At 43.0% G+C, this 19,869-nt stretch overlaps 1 protein-coding gene across 13 annotated transcripts in view; it reads left to right on the forward strand.

The window, feature by feature from the left end:
• Positions 1 to 459: 459 nt before the first annotated feature.
• SEC31A (SEC31 homolog A, COPII coat complex component) overlaps positions 460 to 19,869 on the forward strand; it is a 58,871-nt gene continuing 39,461 nt past the window's right edge. For 4 of the 13 annotated variants that reach the window (XM_033160759.1, XM_033160760.1, XM_033160763.1 and 1 more), the window contains exons 1-10: positions 6,458 to 6,634; positions 11,602 to 11,684; positions 12,821 to 12,944; positions 14,071 to 14,269; positions 14,376 to 14,471; positions 15,423 to 15,563; positions 16,687 to 16,829; positions 17,014 to 17,113; positions 17,333 to 17,494; positions 18,006 to 18,158. In XM_033160759.1, coding sequence (XP_033016650.1) covers positions 11,606 to 11,684; positions 12,821 to 12,944; positions 14,071 to 14,269; positions 14,376 to 14,471; positions 15,423 to 15,563; positions 16,687 to 16,829; positions 17,014 to 17,113; positions 17,333 to 17,494; positions 18,006 to 18,158 — 1,197 coding nt within the window. In that variant the 5' untranslated portion in view covers positions 6,458 to 6,634; positions 11,602 to 11,605. Of the gene's footprint in view, positions 555 to 1,022; positions 1,092 to 1,514; positions 1,543 to 6,456; positions 6,635 to 11,601; positions 11,685 to 12,820; positions 12,945 to 14,070; positions 14,270 to 14,375; positions 14,472 to 15,422; positions 15,564 to 16,686; positions 16,830 to 17,013; positions 17,114 to 17,332; positions 17,495 to 18,005; positions 18,159 to 19,869 lie in introns of those variants that run through there. The other 9 variants (XM_033160765.1, XM_033160766.1, XM_033160767.1 and 6 more) reach the window with 5 other exon arrangements.

The raw sequence follows: 19,869 nt of genomic DNA on the forward strand, positions 1-19,869 counted from the left end.
CCTTTAAGGCCCCGTACTTCCGATTGGTTGCATTTCCTTTCTATCATTCCGAAAACGTAATTCACCCGCGTACCGGAAGCGGAAGAGGATGTCAGGACCCAATCAAAAACAGCGTACGGCTATGAGCCAATGAGAACACGGCCGCGCTAGGCGCGAGGTTGGCTATACCCGCGTGCTTTGGCAATTGAATTCCTTTCGCGTTTCGTCCTTGGTGGAGTGCTGGTCTCTGCGTAGAATATTGGGCGGCAGCGGCGGCGGCGGCGGCGGCGGGGGGGGGGGGTTGCAGTAGCTTTCTACTTAGCTTCATTTAACGGGGTGGGCGGACGATTATGACTACTGTTGTTATTTTCTCTTCCCCCTAATTTAAATGTATTTAATTGCTACTAATTTGGAGTCTAGTGAGAGGCACTTGAAAAACTGCCGGGAAGGGGGGGATACCCAAAACATTTTTTAGCAGTTTATTGGGGGAAGCTGGGGACCCCCACTCCGTTTCCTGTATTCTTTTCCAGACCTTCATATCTATAGGCTTGAAAGGAACTTTTCACTGTGATGAGGTGGGTCCATTTCTTCTGGTTAAGGAAGAGTCTTGCTAGTATGTACTGTGGTTACTTTCTTGTGATAACTCGTAACTCCCCACCACTCCAATCCTTCACATTTTGACTTTGTAGCAACAGGAGACAAGTTAGGAATAATCATCCTAATTTGTCATTTATTTATAAGTTACTGGAAGGAAATTTTTATTTTATTTATAAGTCGTTATTTATATCCCGCCCATCTGGCTGGAAGAAATGCAGTAATATGTACAAATTGCCTGGCAACGTTCATAGCCAAGAAGCCATATCTTCCTAAGACAGAACTCAATACTGGTTCTTCAGGCTTGGAATATTAGTGCTCCTGGTTACTCAGTACCGTGGAGGCAGCAGTGAGACCTCCGTAATGTTGCTTGAAGGTGCACCCCCACTTCTGATCAGATTTGCAGGTATTATTAATACGTGTTTTATCTGTCCTTTTTCGTTTTGCAGAGGGAAAGGAGAATTGCTTTTTCCATAGATGGGGACTTCATGACAGCAAGGAGTCCCAAACTTTTTGAGGTATGACTGTTGCTCTGAACATCATTTGGCATAGGTTTTGTACTTTTATATTTTGAAGACTTATTTTCACCCGTGTTATAAAAAAATGTTCATTTTCCTTGCTGATTTATGGAAGTTTTAGTACAAAGTAGTATCCTTAAAATGTGTGGAATCTACTTTTTTTTAAAAGCTCCCAAATTGAACATGATTGCATGTAGACTTCAACATTAGTATTGTAGGTTTATTTTTCATTTCTGCTGGTACTTTCCTGGTGTCCGGTGATTAAACCTTTTTTTGCTGTTCACATCATGATTTGCTGTGATTACTATTCATGAAGATGAGGACACAGGATTTAAAGTAACATATATTCTTGAACGTTGTATTTTCTTTATCTCTAGCAATATTTGGTGTTTACTTAATTATAATTCATTTTCCTGCTTTCAGGCATAAAGAATCTAACCAGGATAATCAGGTAACATTTAAAGCATTTGTGAAAATGGCAAAATTAAGAGCTAATACTCATGAAACTCTTGTCCGTGCAAGTAGATCTGATTTGCAGGGGAACATGGTATATCATTCTACAATCCTGAGGTCTTGGGTAGCTGAAAAAAGTACTGCTGTGATCATACTGTATTCATGTTTTCCTGTTAAAACATGGTGTCCATGTAAACATGTACTGTTAGGTTTGCCCAGATGGGTAGAAACTATTGTGCAAATCAGCTCCAGTAAATATTCTAGATTTTGTGCATAGTTGACACACACAGAAAGGTTTTTAGGTATGTGCATGTTATATAACATTTGTACCCTGCTCTCTTTAAGTATTTGGAACAGTGTATGTATAGTATGTATAAGCAGCTTTAGTTTTCAGCAGTAGAATTGCAAAATGCTTTTATTTATTCTCCCACCTCCCAGTATTTTTTAAAAGATAGATAGGGGTGTACCATAGTGAGCATGCTAGAGAAGGCAGTTGATTTTTAATAGTTTTGTCCAAAATTATGTCCTGATCTCTTGAAATAGAGGTTACTAATTAAAAGCCATTTACTGCGTGTTTTAAGTGCCTTGAGAAAATTATGATTTCCTGTTGGGTTTTGGGGTGGTTTGGATATTTGCTGTCTTGATTTCTGTGAATTGATTCACTTGTGTGGAGGCTTGAGTGGATAAATGTCCAAGCAAAAAAGGGAAAAAATCCCCAGAGATGGAAAGAAGGCACAATTCTGGCTAAGGAAGAGTGGCGGGTAAAACTGATGAATTATGCTGAAATGGCAAAACTTGCAGGAAGAATTAGAAACCAGGGAGAGGCTGGCTTTAATAAATAATGGGGAAAGTTTAGAACTTACTTGAAAAATTACTGTAAACAATTACTTTCATTGGTAGGTTTGACAGAAAACCTTTAGTAAAAATTTGAACTATGCAAATTGGCAAAGGATTTATAATAATAGAGTTACAGAAGAGACGCAGAGGGAAAATCATTAGATGAGGATACACAAAGATGGGCGGGGAGGGAACTCAAAGGGGATTTTATTTTTTTATTGTGTTTATTTTTCTTTTGCTTCTTGTAAAATTGAAAATGCAAAAATAGATTCTAAACATAAAAGAAGAGCCTCTCAGGCCCATGTCTAGAAATCATGGAGTGAACAGAATAAAATCTGGACCAAATGGAAAAAAGGAAAAGGGGAAATCATTGTAAAAGTATAACTTTTGACCAATCACTCTAAGACACATTTTGTATACTGATCTTCCTTTTGTATTGATATAAATAAATACTTTGACCTTCAATGAAGTCTTGTGGCTTGATTTCTAGTTTGTGCCTAGGAAGCAGAACTAGCATTCTAAACTTTATTAAATAAATTTTACTAATATCCCAGCTGCGGAAATGGCAAATATGTTACATGATGTATTCAAAGTACTTGGGAGAATGTGAAATAATATGTACAGTTGGGTGGTATCAAACAAAATGTCATTAAAGTGTGGTATGATGGTACACAAGAACAGGGGGAAAGGAAAAACAAGTACTGTATAGAATTCGTCAGGATGCAATGCTTTGCCCAGCTGTGGATTCTGGATATTTTTTGTACTTTTACTTTCTATAAATATTTAATTTTTTTGTCTATTATTTAGCAGATTTAAAGACAGCCTGTTCAGAGAGCTTTCCACATGATACAGAAATAGTATTGTAGATAAAAGGTAGCTAAAATCCACAATGTACAAATATACATAAAACCATAATCAGTTACAATCATACAAATATTTGTATAACTAAATTATAGGACTGGGTAGGCTTGCTGAAACAATGTTTCAGCAGGGAACTGAACACGTGTGTTGGCCTAATCTTTGTAATTCAAGGTATTTGAAACTCACATAGATCTGTGTAAGTAAAGAAGACAAATGACTGCTTATTCTGCACTGAAAATGGATTCTGAGTAAATTTAGTGATAGGATAAGAGGGCAAGTCTCACAGATTGGTAAGCTTTGTGTCTTTGTGGGGTTACTGTAACTTGGTTACTGTGGGAAATGGGATGCTAGACTCATGATCAGGTTGTTAGCAAAATTGATGCCAAAGTTCCTAGTAAATGAGAGCACCTTGTAGTGGCTTTTATATGAATCCTGGAGTAGCTATTTCAGAAGTCTATTCTAGCATGGGATCCTCTGAACTACCAACATTTCACATAAATGGAAAAATGCAAGTGTCACTTGTCTGTTCCTGCTCAAGATTATATATGCAGCCTTAGGAAAAGGGCAAGAGTGAGACTCCTGTGCTAGTCATGTTTAAACAGAAGTTCAATGCAACTTAAGTTTACATTCATAAGATTCATAGGATTTCAGCCACAAGTATCGGAAGTGTATCAACAAAATAAAAAAAAATTCCTTCCAGTAGCACCTTACGAGACCAACGAAGTTTGTTATTGGTATGAGATTTCCTGTGCATGCACACTTCTTCAGATACACGCATGAGGCATGCACAGGAAAGCTCATACCACTAACAAACTTCGTTGGTCTCTAAGGTGCTACTGTGAGGAATTTTTTTATTTTGTTTCGACTATGGCAGACCAACACGGCTACCTACCTATATCTGGAAGTGTATCAGTGGCAAACTACTTAAAACAAAAAGAAACCCAACACTAGTCTGCAGTTAATTAGGCCTGCACACCTGAACACAAACCTTATATATCTGTCAGAAGAGCAGCCTCTCCTCCCCTCCAACCCCACATAAAATGCTGCCTCCTGAAAGATAACTTTCATGTGCAAATTATGTGCAGCAAGTTCAGACTCCCAATGTACACCCACTGCACAGTGTTGGACTGAAGTTCAAACTCCTGCTTGGGCGGGCCCCGAGCGGCCAAACCACTCAGCCTAGCATATCAGATACCGTGATTCTAAATAAACATCAAAGTCCAGGGTCTTAAAATCATTTAGGTGCGTGCGGCTGCCTTAATGGTCTGCTTGTGGGGTTCCCTGAGGCACTGACCTTCAAAAGCAGTGTTGGGCTAGGCCTTTGTCTCATTCAGCAGCGCTTTTCTTAACTAGCTGCAGTGGGGAAGTAAATGCACTCTGCACATGTGCAGAGGTTATGATATACAGTATATACATATATATAAAACGCCCATGAACACTCCCCATCAACTAGAGCAATGGTTCTCAAAGGGTGTGGTATGAGAGGATGGCAACTATATTTTAGTATAGTATAATACAATATACTATGCTGTATAGTAAAACCAGGAGCAGTATCCACACCTCTCAAGAACGTTGGCTATTCTACAGTTCTCCATGATGTAGGGTTATGAGCAGGGATCTCAACTCAGAAACGTGAAAGAGAGGGTTTGTGTCTCAGAATATAAATGAGATTACCTGGCAAAAGTGAGCTCACACCTTAAGTACATATTTAAGAGGCTCGTTTATATTTCGGGAATGATTCTTGTTCTTTATGCTGCTGCATCAGTTTCTGATTCGGATCCCAGAGTGTCCCGATTTCCTTTAGGATGTCCTCTGCCAGTAACGCGAGATGAGCGCCGCAACCCCAGAGTCGGACACGGCTGGACCTAATGGTCAGGGGTCCCTTTACATTTACTTTTAATTTTCAAAGGAAAAACATTGGAAGGTATGGAGTTATGTGACCCCCGAGCCATCTGAAGGCAGCCCTATAGAGGGAAGTGTTTTAAGGTTTTGTGTTTTATTATGTTTTTTATAGCTGCTGGAAGTTGCCCAGTGAGGCTGGGGCAACCCAGTCAGATGGGTGGGGTATAAATATAATGAAGATGATGTTGAGTTCCATGGCTCTTGAGTCATCGCCATGATGATAGAATAGGGCATTCCTATTTTCAAAGAAGAAATGTTGGAGGCTATGCTCCCCCTCCCCGGTCAATATTACAAAGCAGTTTCGTTCTGTTCTGTAAATCAAGCACTGCTAGGAGTGGTTTCTATCAGAGTATATCAGGGTGGATAAAAATCAATGGTTTTTTAAATTAAAAAATGCATTTTTAAAATAAAATGCTTTTGGAGGAAAGATCTTTCTAAAGATAGTTTTCTATTTAAGTTACATTATAGTCCAAAGGCTATTCACCAGGAAATGATTTGTTTTAAGTTTTTCATGTGTGCTAAAACTCAGTCTAAGGTGTTTAACATCAGTTAACAAACATGGCTACATATGCCATAACATTGTTTTAGCTAAATAAATCGTTTAAATTTTTATTAAGGAAATGATAAGTTTTCTCCTTCCAATAAAGTACAGCAGAAAAGTTGCCCAAATATAAACAGTTAAGCCACTCAACCTCACAATAATTCCATAATTATCTGTCAACGTATTTCTAATAGTATAAGCAAATCAGTAATATTTGATAGAACTGTAAAAACTACTCTGAAAATTTATTATTCCAAAAATGAAACCTTCATCTGGTTGTAAATATTAAGATTATACCAGCAAGAATGGAAACAAAATAACAAATAAAAAAATTCCTTCCAGTAGCATCTTAAGAGACCAACTACTGTAAGTTTGTTCTTGGTATGAGCTTTCGTGTGCATGCACACTTCTTCAGATACCAGCAAGAATGAGTCTTTCTGTTAAAAAAAAAAGGGATTAAAATCAAGTCTTACTGACTAGTGATTTAAATCGATTTGATTTAAATCAAATCCACCCTGGAGTACTGTATATATAAAAGTATATAAAAGGGTGAATATATACCCTCAGAGTATATATATAAAAAACACCCTCGGCTTGTCGCCAGCAAATCTCTATTCCGAAAGCCGCGTGGCCCAGCGGGGAAACTTTGAGCCGCTCCGGCCTAGAGGACCCTCGGCGCGCGTCGACCGTGGCAGCCTCTCCCCTCAGAGGCGGCGGCGTGGCGAGCGGCCCTTCGCCGGCTTCCTCCTCTTCCTCCCTCTCCCAGGCAGGCCCAGCCCCAGCAGCGGGCGGGTGCCACTTCGTCCCGGAAGCCGGCGGCATGGAGGCGGTGCTCCGGCTGCCACGTTGAAGCCCGAGCGGGTTGGAGCTTGGGGCCCTGCGGGTGGAGGAGGAGGAGGAGGCCGCAGCCCAGCCTTGACTTTCCTGGCCGAGGGAGACCGGCGAGCAGGTGAGAGGAGCTAGGGAGGGTGGCGGGGCGGGTTGGGTTGGGAGTCCCAGCCGGGCTCGCTGTCCCCCAGCCCACCGGCTTCCCTTTAAACTCGGCCCAGTTCTGGTTTTGCGCCGCATCCTGGCGACTCGTCTTTCCTAGGATTGCAGCCATAACTTGGCGTTGCGAGGCGACCGAGAAAAGGGGGCGAGGGATCCACATCGCCCACCCTTCTCGTTTATTTATTTATTTTTGCAAAAAGCGGGGGCTCCCGGTTTAGGCATGGTGGTTTTAACAAGAGGCTTCCCCCTCCCCACTTTCTTGGAGGTGCAAATAATGGGATTTAGTCCGAGCTGGACGTGGCTGCCTGCATTTCTAGCACTGCGGCCCTTTTGTTGCATCGGGTTGGGGGGCGTCTGGCTGAGCACCTTCGCTCCCCCCTCAAAGGAGCAGCGGTTTTTTCCAAACCCCTCGGAGATCGACCCGAGTTTAGCCTTTCCAGGCCTTTCCCCTTTCTTGTTTCTAGGCATGCACAAGTTTTGGGTTGGAGAAATAGCATTATCAGCAAAATACCGTTGCATCAATATTTTTTGCATTCATGCACCTGAAGAAACTGCTGCTCCTTTCTCTAGTTCCATACTTAGAATTAGGATGCTGGCTTCAACAGCATTGAAATACTGCATGAATTGCCCTCTTCTACAGCCAGTGTACCATGACAAGCCCTGCAGATTTAAGTTTTAGCCTATTCTCCGATTGTCTTGAAATACTGGAAGCTGTACAGTCAGTTGATTATTGTGTTTAAGATCTCTCAGTGATCTTGAGCATGTCGCTGGTATTTTCTACAAGGCCTCAGAAGAGTTTTCCTACCTTTTGTGCACAAAGTGGCACTTTTATTCAGGACCACTTAATTTAGAATACCTACCACCCTTGCAGGGCACACCAAATATAAGGCTAGTGATCAAATGGCAAAATGTTAATTGCTACCTGCAGTGTATTTTGGAAAGTTGTTTTTCCGTATAAGTTTGGACATCTTTTACGATATTGTAATCAAATTTTTGCACAGTGGTTCCTGGGTCAAGCAGCAGGTTTTCCATCTATGTTTGGATACAGGATACCATTTTGAATCAAGATGGTGGGCTGAATCGTTCAAAGCTGCATTTTTTTTGGATATGAGGCTGCTAGTAATATCACAGATAAACACACATTTCAGTGTAAGTTGTTGAATGGCAGACTGTAATGTATGTTAATGCAAAAATTAGGAGTCTGTTAGTTTTGGATTAATTACTATGGAACAACAAGAGTGTAATCTTGTGTATGTGGCATTGATTTTGTATTTGCAGTTGTTAGCAAGAGGGTTTGCATGCAGACTTGTATATTCTTAGGAAACGTCTGCTTCTTAACCATGGTGGCTTATCAGTGATCTTCAACTGGTAAATTGGGATTGAGTTGAATTGAGATCCAGTACTGAGGGGCCCAGGTGGCGCTGTGGGTTAAACCACAGAGTCTAGGGCTTGCCGATCAGAAGGTTGGCGGTTCAAATCCCCGCAACGGAGTGAGCTCCTGTTGCTCAGTCCCAGCTCCTGCCCACCTAGCAGTTCGAAAGCACGTCAAAGTGCAAGTAGATAAATAGGGACCGCTCCGGCGGAAAGGTAAACGGCATTTCCGTGCGCTGCTCTGGTTCACCAGAAGCGGCTTTGTCATGCTGGCCACATGACCCAGAAGCTGTCTGCAGACAAATGCCGGCTCCCTTGGCCTTGTAGAGCGAGATGAGCGCCGCAACCCCAGAGTCGGACACGACTGGACCTAATGTTCAGGGGTCCCTGTACCTTTACTTTACTGAGTTGCAAGCCTGAGCTAGGTTGGGTCACAGCAGCAGCAGCGTTACTGCCATAAAAATAGATGATTAAAAATTAACAAATGGGTTCCCAAATGCATGTTTGGATTAAAGGCAGGTCCCAAGTCTGCAAAGTTTGAAGACTACAGATTTCAAGAGATACCAGTTAGGATTAAGTAACCTTGGGTCCCTTTTGCCTATTAATCTCTCTTAATGAGAGGCAGCACTTCCTTTGGTGCTGTGTTAGTATCAAAGGTTACAGTGCCAAGTAATAGCTTTCTGTGTAGCTGGACACCTTGGAAGGTTGTGAACTCCTTTGTATCTCTCTAGGACTAGCAGGAGATAGGGCTGCAGTGATACTTTGAAAGTTCAGTAATGGAAATAGCTGTCCAGTACTGTATTATTTTTCTGAATTCTTTGGAGGACTTGCAATTTGTCCAGCACTAAGTGGAGAAAAGTAATATTTTATTGATTGATTGATTGATTGATTGATTGATTGTCTTTATACACCATCCTTCCTCCAAGGAGTTCAAAGTTCTTGCCTTCCCCACTTTACTCTAACAACAAGCCTGTGAGATAGGTTAGGCTGGTCACCCAGTGAGCTTCATAACTGAATGGGGATTTGAGCCCTGGCCTGTCATAATCTAACACCCAAATACCATACTGGCTGTCCATGCACAAGTTGAAGAGGAAGTGGGCATGTGCAGAATTGGGAACAGTCACTATGAAAGAAAAGTGAATATTTAAGGTGCCATGGTCGCTTCCAAATGATATTTCTTTATTGGCTCCAGATCAACTTCCATTTTCACTGTATAGACTAGTGCTGCAGCTCACGCCTACATTCCTGTTGCATGATTTGTTGAAAATTCTTCGTTTCAGGAAGTGTGACTTTAAAAGCTGTACGGTAGTTGAAATGAAGAAGTGGTGTGGTTAGCTGTTGCAGGATTGGTACCAGAGAACACATACAATATACACATAACAACATATTTTATTGCCTCAATTTTTCTTAGCATAAGAGCAAGCAGGATTTTGATAGATTACATGCAACATGTAAGATGTTGAAACCAGCAGAAGCTGGACAAATGAGCTAGAGCAGTGTCAGAAACACAGATATATAAGACAGTGCTACAATTCTATGATCTCAACTACATTCCTGACTTTAGCTTGCTCTTACAACAGTTTACGTGTCCCTTTGTGCAAGAAGGAGAAACTCATACAGTGGAAATGGAAATAGAATTACCAGTAACTATGAACTGAGACAGAGGTCTTTAAACTGGCTTGATTGAGATGTCAGTCACCAACTTTGTGCCCAGGGAATATCTAACACTGAGCGAGAGATTAGCCTGTGTTGTTTTTAAAAAACAATCACAGAGAACAGCGTTGGTACACAGTATTGAAAAGGCACCAGTAGTGAAAAGCAAGAGAAAATCAAAAGTTTGTTCACCAGGTACCAAGAAGACCACAACATGGGCACTAGATGAGCCATGAGCCTCTTGTGGTTAGAGCATTCCACAGTTGGGGTGCAGTCATTTCAGTTTCCTTGCTATGGAAAAAGGCTGCTGCTAAGACTGCATTCACACAAGACGTAGTTTAAAAAATATATATTAATCCTTTCCTTCAATGCTGTGCTCCTATAAGAATTATAGGGTTTCTGGTTAGGAGAGAGCTGGCTAATAAAAAGGGAGTAGGGAGACTCAACATTGATGATATCAGTTTGAGCAGTTGGCAGATATACCTCGAAAGTACTTTCTGAGAGATGCTTATCTGAAAGTTTTGCGGAACTTTCTGTTTTACACTTTCTTCTTTTAGCTTGTTTCTGGTTCTAATTAAAGCTTTTGTGGCATGATCACACAGTTCCGGTTTAAGGTTTTAGTCAAAGCGTTTTAAGAGGAAGCTGTGGTTGGAACAAAAGTCTGGGCAGTTGGCCATCGGAGTGAGGGCCACGTTGTCCTTTTCGCTGGCACTTAGGTGGAGGTCTGGAGGTGGAATTTTGGATAACGGTATTCCAGAACTTGTTTGCAGTTTCTTCTTATAAATGAGTGCATGCCAGCATTCTATAGAATCAGCGTTGAAAGGCACCATGAGAGTCATCTTAATCCAACCCCCTTCAGTGCAGAAATCTCAACTAAAGCATCCATCTCTGGTGGCTACCCAACCTCTTTAAAAACGCCCAGCAAAGGGAGAGTCCACAATCTCCCAAGGCAGTCCGTTACACTATCAAACAGGTCTTAACTGTCAGAAAGTTCTTCCTGAAGTTTAGTCAAAATCCCCTTTCTTATACAGGTGTCTCCCCACCTATGCAGGGGTTACGTTCACAGAACAGGTTACAATAACAAAAAAAAACTTTATTTACAGTGTTTTAATGCTCATTTGATGTTGCATTGTGTCACCTGGCATGGCCACTAGAAGGAATGTGCAAGCTCTTGCTTCTGCCTTTGCTTAACCACAGTTTAGCATTCTATCTGAACCTTAAACTGTGGTTAATACGAACTACGGTTTGTTAAAATAAGCTAGCTTCATAAACCATGGTTTCTACTCAACTTGTTTCGAAGAAGCCATAACCAACCACAATTTGTTTGGCAGCTCGCCGCTAATCAAAAATGAACAGGAAAACGTCACTGTCAGTTTCATATATAGAGCTTCAGAGCCACATGCCCTGTTGGTATTGAGCCATGCAAGAATTTCTGGTTTTGAATGAAGCTGTTTGTGAGGAGGACAGTGAAGAAATATCATTCATACCATAGTGCCATGTGAGGCTTAGGTGTGTTTGTTTGTTTGTTTAATTATGAGCTGCATTATAGCCTTCAGCTTAGACAGTTTTCTGAGTCTTTGCTTACTCCAAACCCAACCTGACTTGGGGCCAGAGCAGTTGGAACAGAATATGAACTCCCTGGGAAGAGCATTCCACAAGTGAGGAGCCACCACTGTGGTCTACTGATTTAAACTCTTCTAGGATTTCTTTTCTTAATATTGGTGAATATTCTGAAGACTACTTTGATGCAAAAATTGGACTTTATTTTTTATTCTTCCAATCAGAAGGATTTAAATATTGCCCCCTCCCTCCTCCGAACACTTTTGGGTTAAGAGCCTTCATTTTTGTCCGGTTTCTCACCTTCTCATGTAGTGATGCTGTCTCTGTGTTGTACCTCCTCAGCAGGATGAAGCTAAAAGAGATAGACCGTACTGCCATGCAGGCATGGAGTCCATCTCACCATCACCCCATCTACTTGGCTACTGGTGAGTTATTATTTCATTGCAATGTAAAAATATCATGTGTTGGATCCAGAGGTCCCATGAGCAGAACTCTCCTCTGCAAGTGATAGGACCTTCATGGATGGGAGGCACTCTAGAGCCAGCCTTTCAGCTTCAGTTGAAGCTCCCAGTTGAGGAAAATCTCAGTCACCTGATCATTTAGAAATCTGATACTAGCATGCTTACATTTGAAATATTAATTCAGACGTCTGCAGACATGGCACTTTAGTTCTGATGCCAGCCACTTAGGGATTTTGAATGCTTTTTGAGCCCTCATTAAAATATTGCTCTTCTGAATGCTGAAAGATGGTGAGAATAGCATGTAGAAAAAAATAAAAATCACAGCCCAAAGAAGGAAAAAGTTTACCAGTAAATCAATGCCCTTGCCTGTATTTGTTTGGGACTTTTGTTCTGGCTTTTTCAAGTTGTTGTAGTTGTTACTTATTAGACTTGTTAGTGGCTGGTTACCCAAAGATCTCCAAATGACTTACAACACTTAACTTGAACTTGCACTAAATGTGAATTTAAGATTTGCTTTGCTGGATGAGACCAGCATCCATCTGTGTTCGTTTTCTCAACAGCAGCTGGTATCTCTGTGTATTCATAAGCTCGTCATGAAGGCAACAGCCTTAGTCTCTAGTTTAGCCATAGCAGTTGGTATTTAGAGGTACATTAATAATCCAGTTATCTTTTTAGCTATTGAATCAGACTCCTAGATATGTAAACCTGCTTAGTTCATTGAACTGTGTTCTATGTGGCTCAAACCCAGTTAAGTGTGCACAGGATTGCAGACTTAATTGAGTCAGTGGGTTTGTGCAGGGCTTCAGCACCACACTATACTGTGGTGCACTAAAAATCCTTTCTTTTCCTTGGCAATTCCTAACGTTACTAAGGGCAAGAGAAATTCCACAACTGGTATATAAAAAGGGAGGTTTTGTAATGTCACAAACAGCAAAAAAGATTCAAAATCTGATGCGGATGTGTTTGTGTGTTTTAAAAATAGGTTTTTAAAAACAGTATTCAGTTTTATCTCTTCCCTTAAGTGTGCAAGGTTGTTTTGGGCTTCCCAAGTGTTATGTTTACAGTACATCAGTAGCAAGGCATTTCACATGTCTCTGCAGGTACATCTGCTCAGCAGTTAGATGCAAGCTTCAGTACCAGTGCTTCCCTGGAAATATTCGAACTTGACCTTACTGACCCATCGCTGGATATGAAGTCCTGTGCCACTTTCTCATCCACTCATAGGTATGTGCAGACTTTAAACACGGTCTATCTGCTTATGTAAATGAAAAGCTCAAGTATTAGCAATCAAAGGGGCACAGCTTTCAAGATCTGGAGGTTTTTTCTCCTGGTAGTTTATGCCATGATAAACCAGCTCTCGCCAAATGGGTGCCCTCTAAATGTTTTGGGCTGCAGTTCCCATCAGTCTCGCCTATCCAAGTTTGTTAGTGGCTTACATCCATCCCCAAGGTCCAATGCCCACTAGAAAGCACACAGCTTCATTGTCATGCCACTGTGCATTTGGGCATAACAGCATTGGCTGACCCTCCATGCTGCTGCAGCAGCAGCAGAGAGAGAGCCCTACACAGAGCTGGGCCTTATAGTCCTTGCTGTGTCTCCTGTACTTGCTGGTCCCTGGAGGTGAGAGGGAGAAAGATGTTAGCAAAAGCAACATGCTTAGGCGTTTTAACAGTTGGGTCAGAGGTAGCTTGACTGTACTGCTCTGGCTGGCTCCACCCTCCCTCTCAGCTCCCTGGCCTCCTAAGCACAAAGGCCAAAACAGGGATCATATCAATTTTTGGATTCAAACCCCCTTTGGTTGTAGTCCTGCAAGAACTGGAGGGCCAATTTCCTTATCCCTGGGCTGTAGATCCTATGTTCCTATGATATGCCAAGGCTCCTGGCCCCGCAGAAAAGCCCTGAATGGTGGCCTTTATTTGTAAAGGTGGCCCTGTATTCCTTCCTTGCTGCTAATGCATTTCCTTCACCTAGAACTACAATTGTCCTGAGTGTATATTCTGCTAATGGGAATAATCCTACCTGTTTACTGCTTGAGCAGCACTTGTGCTGAGCTAATAATGGCTGCTTCTCAGGACAAAGTGGCTTGGGTGGTGTCGATAGATGCAAAAGACTATGCCCCTCCTCTTGTCGATTTTGAACAGAGCCCATGTATCTTTCATGGCTGATTTAATGTCAAACAGCAAAAACACTGTGCTTCTCTTGGCTGCTTGCACTGTCGTTGGAGGTGTCTGGCTTGGTTACTTAAGACCGTTGTATTAAATTACTTTGCACTGAATACAAAGTGCTGGGCTAGAGGGGTCTTTGGCCTGATCCAGCAGACGTCTTCTCACGTTCTTACATCGTTTTGCAGGTATCACAAACTGATATGGGGTCCTCACAGAATGGCATCTGATGGGGATCTTTCGGGGGTACTCATTGCTGGTGGCGAAAACGGAAACATCATTTTGTATGACCCAGCTAAAATACTGGCAGGTGAAGATGAGGTTGTGATTGCGCAGAAAGACAAGCACACGGGGCCTGTTAGAGCTCTGGATGTCAACTTCTTCCAGGTTAGATCTCTTTCTGCACATTAATCATAGTGCCTAATATAGCAGGACGTGAGATGATATTCAGTCCTTATTGCATGCACCTGAGTGTGTGTTCTCTGTTTTATAGACAAACCTAGTTGCCTCTGGTGCAAATGAGTCTGAGATCTACATATGGGACTTGAACAATTTTGCAACGCCTATGACTCCAGGAGCCAAGACTCAGGTACAAGACACATATTTTGCTCAGCTCTTAAAACCATTTGATTAGTTGGTGAGAGAATGAGGCGATTGTCATCTTACAGTCTGTTTATGTTACAGGTAGGTAGCCGTGTTGGTCTGCCATAGTCAAAGCAAAATATGAAAATCAAAAAATCCTTCCAGTAGCACCTTAGAGACCAACTAAGTTTGTTCTTGGTATGAGCTTTCGTGGTATCTGAAGAAGTGTGCATGCACACGAAAGCTCATACCAAGAACAAACTTAGTTGGCCTCTAAGGTGCTACTGGAAGGATTTTTTATTTTGTTTAGTCTATTTATGATTAGGGATGGGGAGCTTGTGGTCCCCCAGGCATCCTCAAACTCAAACTTCCATCAGCCCCTGCTAGTGGGGCCAATGGTCAGGTGATGGAGGTTGGATGTCTAGTTGCATTTGGAGATTTACAGCTTCTCCTCCCCTACTTATGATACTTTTGGTGGAAGGGAACATCTTAGAATCCTGTAAAGCTTTTTGAGAAACCTGTAATTGTGTGACGATACATCCTTCTGAAAAGTGCTTGGACATTGTAGAGATGAACGGATTAACCATGAAACTTAGGGTAGCAGGCTGCTTTATTGAGTAAATGATAGGCTAAAATTATTATTGATTGATGTGTGTGTAAACGTGAATTGAGCCTTGGGTACAATTCATTTAAAGTGAGAACTAAGAATAATAGGTTTTATTATGTAAACTAGTGTTTCCGAGCCATGGGTCTCCAGCTGTTTTGGGGCTACAATTACTATCATCCCTGACCACTGGTCTTGCTAGCTAGGGGTGATGGGAGTTGTAGTCCAAAAACAGCTAGAGACACAAGGCTGGGAAACAGTTTTTATTGTCATTTTCAATGGAGGTCTGCCAAGTTTTTGAACAGCTTAAATTGCATATTTTAGTGACGTACAATGAGAAACTGTTTCCAACAGCCTCCTGAAGACATAAGCTGCATTGCTTGGAACAGGCAAGTCCAGCATATCTTGGCTTCTGCAAGCCCTAGTGGCCGTGCTACAGTGTGGGATCTCAGGAAGAATGAACCTATCATCAAAGTCAGCGACCACAGTAACCGGGTAACTATTCAGCCAGTTTCTTGTAGGCACTCACGGCAGTCAAGTATTTGTTAAGGCTGGTTGAAAATTCCCTTCTCAGGTGTGGGCATCTGCCTTCCTTCCCCATGTTCATAGAGGAAGTGCAGGGAGCCTTGGGCCCAGAGGCTACATGTGGCCGCCAAGCCTTTCTACCTGGCCCTTGGGGATTTCTCCAGGCCACAGCTGCTGCCCTGCCCCAGGCTCTGCTTCTTCTGAAGTTTTTGCCTTGATTGAATTTGTCCTGGAACTCCTACAGTGCCTCTTGCTTGTCTGAATGAAGGTTGGCGTGTATCAAAACTAGCTTAGTGCCCTGTTAAATTTCAGGTTCCTTGCCCCACCCACTGCTGCCTCTGGACCCTCCCACCACTGGCATTTCTTTCCCCCTTCCCAGGTTGCTCAGAAAATAATGAGCTGCAAAAAGATTCCTCACACCTGACATAGAGTAACAACATGGAAATGGTTTTATCGTTGTATGTTCCCCTTGGGAGGAGTAACCCTGAAGATCAGCACAAAAAGATTAAAAATGATAAAAGTCAATAAAGCACTCTACTTGTGTGCATTGCGCAATCTTTCTGCTCCCCCATCTTTTGTACAGGGAAAAATCCTGTAAATTGGGCCTATTCACATGTGGCAGGGGGTGTGAATTGTCTGTGTTTTGTTATATGCATTGAGAGGGGGGTGTACATGCCTGTTCTCTCCATCTTTGGCCTGTTCAGGTTGTGAGCTGGCTCATTCATAAATACAGTATGGATGAGTCGCAGGTCCTGCTTCCAGGTCTCCCAAAGGGATCTGGTTGGCCCCAGTGAGAACAGGATGCTGGACTAGATGGGCCATTGGCTGTACCTGCAAAATTAGGGTAAAGGGAAGTGGGACCCACTGCAAAATGTTGCAATGCATCCTGTGCTAATACAGGGACATGAGCGTGCTTGTATGGTATGTCAACCACATGGGCAAAAGCTTTTACATGTTCCCAGCCCAGTGCAGAGGCAGAGGTAGCAGCACTGGCAGAGGGCTGTGCAAAGGAGGTCTTGGATAGAAGGCAGCAGTCTGGTTTCTTTTAAGCCTGCTTGATGTTGCTATTTGAGCACTGGTTGTACAATTTCAGATGCACTGCTCAGGGCTGGCCTGGCATCCTGATGTCGCTACACAAATGGTTCTGGCTTCGGAAGACGATAGGCTGCCTGTCATCCAGGTGTGGGACCTCCGATTTGCATCTTCTCCGCTTCGTGTTCTAGAAAGCCATGCAAGGTATATGCATATTTTTGGTCTCTCACAGATTTGACCGGCTGGGTGGTTGGCAGGCGTTGAAAATGCTAATGGCATCCTCCCTTCACTCCTACCAGCAGTTCGCTATGTGGATTAATACTGCAGACATTTCTGAGTTTGTTTTTAACTTTTACAAAGGCTTCATTCGTTACATCTTTTTCCACAGGGGCATTTTGACAATAGCGTGGAGTATGGCGGATCCCGAACTGTTGCTGAGCTGTGGAAAGGATGCTAAAATTCTTTGCTCCAATCCAAACACAGGAGAGGTACTAATTGAACACGTATTTGCAAGCTTTTGGAATGGAGAGACATTTCTTGTTTGGGTATTGCAAAAAGAGCACGCAAACTTTGCACTCGGAGCAGCAGATCGAGGCAGGATTTAGCTTTTGTCTCCATACTAGCTTTATGGATATGGCTGGGTGATCCTTCTTAAGCCATTTAGGTCTCCGCCATTGTTATTGTAATATGTTTGGTTTTGGATACAGGTGTTGTATGAGCTTCCGACCAGTACCCAGTGGTGCTTTGACGTCCAGTGGTGTCCCAGGAACCCTGCTCTTCTGTCTGCTGCTTCTTTTGATGGGAGGATCAGCGTTTACTCGATCATGGGGGGAAGCACTGACAGCCTGCGACAGAAGCAAGCAGACAAGGTATTTAAAACGAAACACTGCGTATCAAATTGACGGAAGACATGTTTGCAATGCATGATGAAATACTTTTTAAAAAATTGCTTTGACTGTCAAGAGTTATTGTTGGAGTGTCTACACAGGCAGAGACTGTCATCCTGAGAGGAGTCCTATTTGTAGGGTTAAAGAGAGAGAGAGAGAGAAAATTGTTTGGTGGCACCTTGGAGCTAACTTTTTAGAAGGTTTTTATTATAAAATGCTGGTGAGGTGTTTCACTGTTTTGCTCTGAAGCTGTGCATCCTGCTTGCCAAAGAGAACAATCATGTTCTTTGCTGTATGGACAGTTGAGATATTGACAGGAACTGTTCACTCTGCAGCTCAGATGGGCTTCTAACCCACCCCTTGAATATACAAACAAATTAAACTCCAAAAAGCAAACCCAAGAATTGATAACTGGTTGGGTAAACAGGAGTGGTGATAATGCGCATGAGTTTTACACCCATCTGTCTTTCCCTTTCTCTCTCCTTTTCGAAAGCTCTCGTCCTCCTTTGGTAATCTCGATCCATTTGGAACAGGGCAGCCACTTCCTCCATTGCAGCTCCCACAGCAGACCACTCCACAGAGCAGAATCCTGCCCTTGAAGAAGCCACCCAAGTGGATTCGCCGACCTGTCGGTGCATCTTTTTCAGTAAGTGGAATCCTAATTGCACTCTAATGGGGTGGGCTGTTTAACCCTTCTGCTTGTTCGGGTCCTGTTACTTTTTGTGGTGTTCCTCCTTCTATAATATATGGGTGCATACCCAAAGGAATGTTTCCACCCCAATCACTCAGCCAAGACATTGAGGTCCAGTTCCAAGGGACTTCTCTCTATCTCTAAGTTGCCTTGGGTCATTTTCGAGAAAAAGCATCTGGCAGAGTCATTTGTTTGCATTGGGTGAATGCATAGAGAGTTTCTTGGATTGGGTGGCCGTGTCGTGTCGTCGTTCCCCACTAGTCACCTGCCATTCCAGCATCACCCAGCCAGCGCAGAGCTCCCCCTTCCACCTGCCAAATGCACAGGCTAGCAGAGAGCCTCCTGGCAGGTTCCTAGGGCCAGCTGCCAGCAAAGAGCCCTGAAACATGACTTTCCGGAGCAGGGCTGAACCAGTCTGGAATCCAGTAGCTGTGCCAGGATGGCACACCAATCTGTCTGCTTCACGCTACAGATGCAGTGTTGGTCCCATCAGGTTGAGGTAGAGGGTTGGATTGTTCCCTAAGAAGTTTAAGGAATAATAATGCTTCTCCGGGGGGGGGGATCTCGGGGCTGTAAGCTTCTACCCTGCAGCATTATTCTAGTGTTTCCACTATAGTTGAATGATGTTCTGTTGGTTGTACAATCTTGCCTCTTAAAATATGAGAAAGTGATACCTTTTTGTGCTGCTCATTTGCTTTTGGATAATTCACAGACTGTTGGCACCAGGCAGCATCGTTCTTTTGCTGGACCCTCAGCTTTGTGTTCTGGGATTTTCATTACTGGGAGCTCTCTGCAGGCTTCGTGGTTTACGTATTTATCTAGGAGCTGATCTTTGTCTTCTTTGGGGGATACAACAACGAAGCTTTTTCTTTTCTATAAGCCAGTTCCTTTTGCCCTCTCCAGCTTTAGAATTCCAATTAGGACAAGTGCTTTGTCTGTAGTTCAGTTCCAGGTATCCTCTGCAAAGAGATCTTTGGTAGCCTTCCTGCGAAGGATCTTTGCTTAGCACCACAGACAGCTGCAGTCTGCCAACATACAGAGGGCTGGGCTATATAGATCATTGACCTGACTTGATACAAGGCAGATATTTACATCCACTAGATCAGAGTTGAGAAACCTGTATCCTTTCAGAGGTGGTTGGACTCCAGCTCCCATCAGTCCCAGCCAGCACTGTCATGCTGACTGGGGCTGATGGGAGGTTGTAGTCCACAGGTTGGGAAAGGCTGCTGTCTGCTGCCTTCCTTGTATGCACGCTTCCTTGTAAATCCTTTGGGGAGAATCCAAGGAAGTTTTCCAGTTGCGCAATGGAACTTCCCCTCCCTCTCGTCTCTCTGCACGCCCATCAAATAGGAAAAAAAGTACTGTATGCTCTAGAGCAGGGTTTCCCAAACGTGGGTCTCCAGCTGTTATTGGACTACAACTCCCATCATCCTTAGCTCGCAGGGCCAGTGGCCGGGGATGATGGGAATTGTAGTCCAGAAACAGCTGCAGACCCATGTTTGGGAAATCCTGCTCTAGAGGCTTGTGGGGAAAACCTATAATAGGTTTGGGGTGCAGCTGGGAGAGGGAAGGGAAGTTCTGCACAAGTGGAAATCCTCTCGCAGATGGGACGGTTATGTTGGGTGCAGCTTACTGTTTACATTTGTGGAGCACACGCAGCTCAAGC

Source organism: Lacerta agilis, chromosome 9 (genome assembly GCF_009819535.1).
Source record: "Lacerta agilis isolate rLacAgi1 chromosome 9, rLacAgi1.pri, whole genome shotgun sequence".
Lineage (NCBI taxonomy): Eukaryota > Metazoa > Chordata > Lepidosauria > Squamata > Lacertidae > Lacerta > Lacerta agilis.